General features: G+C 65.0%; 1 protein-coding gene across 1 annotated transcript; it reads right to left on the bottom strand.

Moving 5' to 3' along the window:
- Positions 1–548: 548 nt before the first annotated feature.
- Positions 549–3,712, bottom strand: TLDC2 (TBC/LysM-associated domain containing 2). The gene is made up of 6 exons (XM_027888475.1): positions 3,680–3,712; positions 2,596–2,799; positions 2,004–2,156; positions 1,736–1,831; positions 1,045–1,118; positions 549–684 (listed from the first exon to the last, which is right to left on the bottom strand). Exons 1-6 carry the CDS (start codon positions 3,710–3,712, stop codon positions 549–551), a joined length of 696 nt encoding a protein of 231 aa, XP_027744276.1.
- Between the last annotated feature and the right edge of the window lie 1,268 nt (positions 3,713–4,980).

The raw sequence follows: 4,980 nt of genomic DNA, 5'->3' as shown, positions 1-4,980 counted from the left end.
CCCAGGCTGACCCCCCCCGTTTGCTGCAGCCTGGGCTGGGACAGGGCACAGCTCCAGCCCTGCTCCCCACCACGGGCACCTTCCCGGTGCCATTCATTGCTTCCAGGGCAAGGACGAGGCCGGGAGCGCAGCTCTGCCCGTTTATTGAGGAGTGGTGACCGTGCTGCGTGCCAGCCCTGCCAGCTCCTGGGCGTGCTCGGTCCTGCCGGCGTAGTGCCACTGTCGAAGGTTGCTCCTCCACGCTCTGCCCTGCGGTGCCGGCGCTGCCGTGTCCCCCTCCCGTGGGGGCTCTGCCACCCCAGCCAGGCAGCTCTGGGGCCGCTCCTGCAGCCACGCTGTGCACGATGGCAGCAGCGCTGCAGGGCTCACACCCCGCTGCGGTCCGTCCCCGTCATGCTGCCCCACCGGCTGCTGGCAGTGAAATGGGGATGTGGGCTGGAGGGGAGGCAGGGGCTCGGCGGGTCCTGGCAGGGAACAGCTGTGCACGAGACGTCGGTGTCAGCGCATCCCCTCGGTGCCACCTTTGTCCCCAGGTGTGGTTGGTGGGGTCAGGCCAGACCCCACAGTTCCAGGTCCTGGACGCAGAACTCCTCCCGGGGCGAGAGGCTCTCGTTGTCGAAGGTCTCGCAGCGGTGGCTTCCGCCGCGGTGCAGGTCCCCGTCCAGCCACAGCCCAAACCTGCCGCTGGGAATGTGCCACCGGCTGAGGACCCCTCCTCCTGCCTCCTCCGTGCCCAGTGACCTCCCAAGCCACCTCCTGGGGGATCAGCCACCTCCTGTCCCCATCCCCTGTTCCCCCAAAGTGGGGATGAGACAGGACAAGCGGCCGCACCGGGGATGCCATCGTGCCCACAGGCAGGGAGTGGGCTGAGAGCAGGCAGGGAGCAAAGCCAGGCGATGAGGTGGCCAGTGCTGCTGGACAACCTACGCCAGCTTTTTGGGGTTCAAACTACCGTCGCGTGCCTGGACTCAGCTCCACAGGGCTCTGATGGCCATCGGGGCTGGTGGCCCTGCGGGCGGCTCGAGTTGCCGGTGCAGCTCCTACCTGCCCCCACCGACCATCAGCAGGTTCACATCCCCTTTCACGAAGAAGTTGTTCCTGCCCGTCCACCTGAACACCTGCATGGGGGCAGCAGTCAGTCGGGACCGTGGGCTGGGGCACAGTGTCCCCATTCCTGTCCCTGTCCCGTGAGGAGCAGCTGGGGCTGCTGAGCCAAGCTGGCTCTGCTCAGCACGGCGATGTCTCACTTCTGCAGAGGAAGACCTGGCCGAGCCTATGGGCACCGTTCTGCTGCTGGTCCGTCCCTCCCAGCAGCCCTGAGGGTCCCACCAGGTTTGTGTCCCACAGAGCTGCCACCACTGATGTCCCATCACACACACAGAGCCCCACAGTGCAGGCAGAAGTGGCTGAGCTGCCTTCGCATCCCGCCAACCCAGTGCTGGGCTGTGACTGCCCTGCTATGTAGAGGGTCCCTGGTGACCCCCAGCTGGGCAGAGCCCCTTTCCCTGATCCCCCTGCCCAGGGATTTGTCTTCTCCCCCCAGCTCAGGACAAACCCAGGGGCCTGCTGCCAACAGGGTCCCCTGGTTGCTGCACCCACATCTGGCCAAGCACAACCACCCCACCCCACAGACCCCTCCCCAGCACTGTCAGGCCCCCCAGACATGGCTGAGTCCCGGGGGCATCGCCAGCCCCCTCCCCGGGGTGGCCCACAGCTGGTGGCCCGCAGCTCCCACCTTCAGTTCTGGTGAGAAGGAGAAGAGGAAGGTCTCCCCTGTCCCGTAGAAGCCACTGCTGCAGCGAATGGCACTGGAGGAGAAGACACCGAAGGCCTGGGGGGAGCAGAAGGGGTCACTCACGGCACAGAGCTCAGTGGGGCTCCCCAGTGCCAGGACGTGCCCCCCATCCTGCCTCCAGCAGCGAGGATGTGGCAGGTCCCAGGTGCCCCCAGGTTTGCTGTCCCCAGTGCCAGGGGGCAGCGGGGCGGGGAGGGCCGGGCTGTACCTGCTCCTCCGTGTCCCTGATGAGCAGCAGGGCCGGGGAGCCCGGCTGGCCCCCGCTCCGGTACAGCGTCCGCAGGCTGAAGCCGTCCCGCCTGGTGCAGTACTGCAGCTGCCAGGGCTGCTGTGTCAGCCGGGGGGGCAGGTGGGGGCCCAGCTGGGGCAGAGTGGGCTCAGTCAGGGCCCACAGGCTACTGTTGAGCATCCTCTCCCTGCCCCGAGTATCCTCTTGGGAGATCTCATCAAGCATCCAAACATCCTGTGAGAGGTGTCCCCAAGCACCCTCCTCCTGTACATGCTCCCAAGGGGTCTCCTCAAGCTCCCAAACCACCCAGCAGCCTCCTAGCATGTTTCCCCAAACATCCTCACCCTGAAAACCCTTCTGGCATGGCTCCCCAAGCATCCTTCCCCCCACCCCCAAGAGGTGATGTTGAGGTGCTCTAAGGTGGCTGTTCCCAAGGGACAGGGGGATTGTCAACTGTCACCCCTCTGGTCTCACACTGGGCCAGTTCCTGGCAGGACAGTGCCCATGGCTGCATGGCACAGGGGAGATGTGCATGAGGGTGGGTTCCCATGCTGGCAAGAGTGCCCCTCACCTCATGGATATCCCTGTCCTGCAGGATGCTGCTTGGTGTGCTCAGCACCAGCCTGCACGGCTCCTCCAGGGCTGGGGCTGCTGCTGGGGCTCCCTGCCAGCCCAGCTGCCCCTCTCGGGCTGGCTCCTCACATCCCACTGGTGGCTCCTCACATCCCACTGGTGGCTCCTCACATCCCACGGGCAGCTCCTCATCCTGGTCAGGCTGGGGGCAGGTGGAGATGAACGTCCCTGTGGGCCCAAGGGAGCAGCATCTCCCGACCCTGCACTGCTTGGGGTGTCTCCCATCCTGTGTCCAGGGGCTGGGTGAAGTTGGCCCAGAGTCCACTGGGCTGAACCTCCTGACCCTGGCAGCCTGTGCTCCCCACAGCCCTGCTGTGCACGCTGTGCCATGCCGTGCCACGTCCTGGCACTCTGCCACGCTGTGCCATGTTCCTGGCACTCTGCCACGCTGTGCCATATTCCTGGCACTCTGCCACGCTGTGCCATATTCCTGGCACTCTGCCACGCTGTGCCACTGCTGCACACGGAAGTTCAAGGGTTTGTGGCCACCCAAGGAGGGAGAGGAAGAGAAGGCAGGGGAGGCTTCAACAACAACTTCAGTCCCACTTCAGCTCCAGCAGAAGGGGTCTGACCTTTTCCCTCCTTGCCCACAGCCAGGCTGACCCCAAAGTGTGCATGGCTTCAGGGATGTGCCTTGGTCTCGGCAGCAGCTGGTGACAAGTGTCTCTCCCAGCCACATGCTCGGTTTGACTGTGGGTGCAGTCCATGACCAAGGGCGGGTGGGCAGCAATTCCCTGCCGATCACCCTGAGGGGACAAGAGGGATGAGCAAGGGCAACAACGGGCGGCAGAGGATCTCCTGCCCCCGGGGTGCCTGGATCCTCAGGGGGCAGAGTGGCTACAGGGGCAGGTCCCATGTGTGCCCCTCACCCTCTGCACCTCCCCAGCCCCTTGCTCTCCCCAGGGCAGCCCCTGTCTATCTGTCCAGCCGTGCGTCCAGCCTGGCTGGTGCCTCCCAGCACTCCCCCCGAGCTCATTGCCAGCTCCTACCGTGCCGTGTGGGACCCCCTCACCATGGCTTACCAGGAGGTGGTAGCGGACTCGGAGCCCCCTCATTGCAGGTGCTGCCGGGGCGGCGGGAGCTGCTCAGCTGGGCAACCCCAGACACCGCCCCGGGGTTAATGTTCACCGCGCCGGCCCCTCCCCGGCCATCGGAGCGTGACAGGGATGGGTGCGGATGCCAGCAGCCCGTCCTGGCTCATGGGGGTTCTGGAGGTGACCCCTGCAGAGCCAGGTGCTGTGTGGTGCTGGGATGGGTGGGCCGGCATCCCCCTCCAGCCAAGTGCTTGGTGGCTGGTGACCATCACCCCCTTTGTGCCCCAGCTGTCTCCTGGAGCCAAGCAGGGAGCCCTGAGGCCACACGGGAGCCCTTGTTTTGGCATCAACAGGCAGGTCGTGCACGTGTGGCTCTTTGCAACACGACTGTTGCAGTGGTTGTAGCAACTGCCAACACCTGCTTGGAGGCCACAGCGGCACAGGGAGAGCCAGTCTGTGCTGACATCCTGCAGGGCCAGAGCCCCAGCCAGAGCCTCGACTCAGCAGATGAGGGAGGGAACTGGCTGAAGGACCCTCCTACCTCAGGTGCCTCTGGAGAAGCTTCTGCAGAGCAGGGCGGAGGTGCAGTGCCCCAGTGCAGTCCCTTCCCACTGATGCCACCCCCCAAACAGTACAGGTGTGAGCCTGGGGGTGCAACCACGATGGTGCTAATGAAGGACTTTCTGTGTGCCCTGCATGGTGCATGATGACTGTGATGCCTGGCCCAGGCCCTGGGCCTACTGCAGGCAGCCTGGCTTTGCTCCTCATCTCCACGGCAGGGCCCATTGCACTCCTGTCAGTCCTGGTGGGTGTCAGCTCTGTTGTTCCCACCAGGCTTTGATGGTAGCAGAAGGTTCAGAGTGCCTGGAACAGCTGGCACTTGGTCATTGGTAAGGCTTGGGGGGATCAGGAGGTCCTGGTGGCCCCTGCCTTGCCCTGCTCCTGTCCCATCCCTGCCCCATCCCCACATTTCCTTCCCCCTGCCCCTGATTCTGTCCCTGTCCTTGACCACTGCCCTGCCCATTCCTGCTCCTGCCCTTTCCTTTCCCTGTCCTTGACCATGCTCCTGCCCACTGCCCTTCCCCTGCTCAAGCCAATGCCATGCCTCTGCCCCTTGCTCCTCCCCTGCCCCAGAACTCACCCCATCCCCTTCCTCAGGAGCACTTCTGAGTCCAGCTTTGGGACTTGCTCCCCTGGGAGACCCAGACAGACCCAGCCCAGGGGGCTGGTGGGACCAGGAATGGGGCTGCAGAGGATGGAGATGCTGCCTGCAGGCCTTGGATCAGTCC

This window comes from Empidonax traillii, unplaced genomic scaffold (assembly GCF_003031625.1).
Source record: "Empidonax traillii isolate 1590-97213 ecotype Southwest subspecies unplaced genomic scaffold, ASM303162v1 scaffold239:size738852, whole genome shotgun sequence".
In the NCBI taxonomy this organism is placed as follows: Eukaryota; Metazoa; Chordata; class Aves; order Passeriformes; family Tyrannidae; genus Empidonax; species Empidonax traillii.
The sequence above is the reverse complement of the archived record's forward strand: the minus strand, read 5'-3'. Positions and strand labels throughout refer to the sequence as shown.

Bases quoted from the DNA above. Each gene is read 5' to 3' on its own strand.
- TLDC2 (XM_027888475.1), bottom strand. From the start codon at position 3,712: ATGAGGGGGCTCCGAGTCCGCTACCACCTCCTG. The intron at 2,157-2,595 runs GTGAGGGGCACT...ACTCTGCCCCAG, and splicing joins AGGACAGGGATATCCATGAG to CTGGGCCCCCACCTGCCCCC. The intron at 685-1,044 runs GTAGGAGCTGCA...GCACATTCCCAG, and splicing joins CTGATGGTCGGTGGGGGCAG to CGGCAGGTTTGGGCTGTGGC.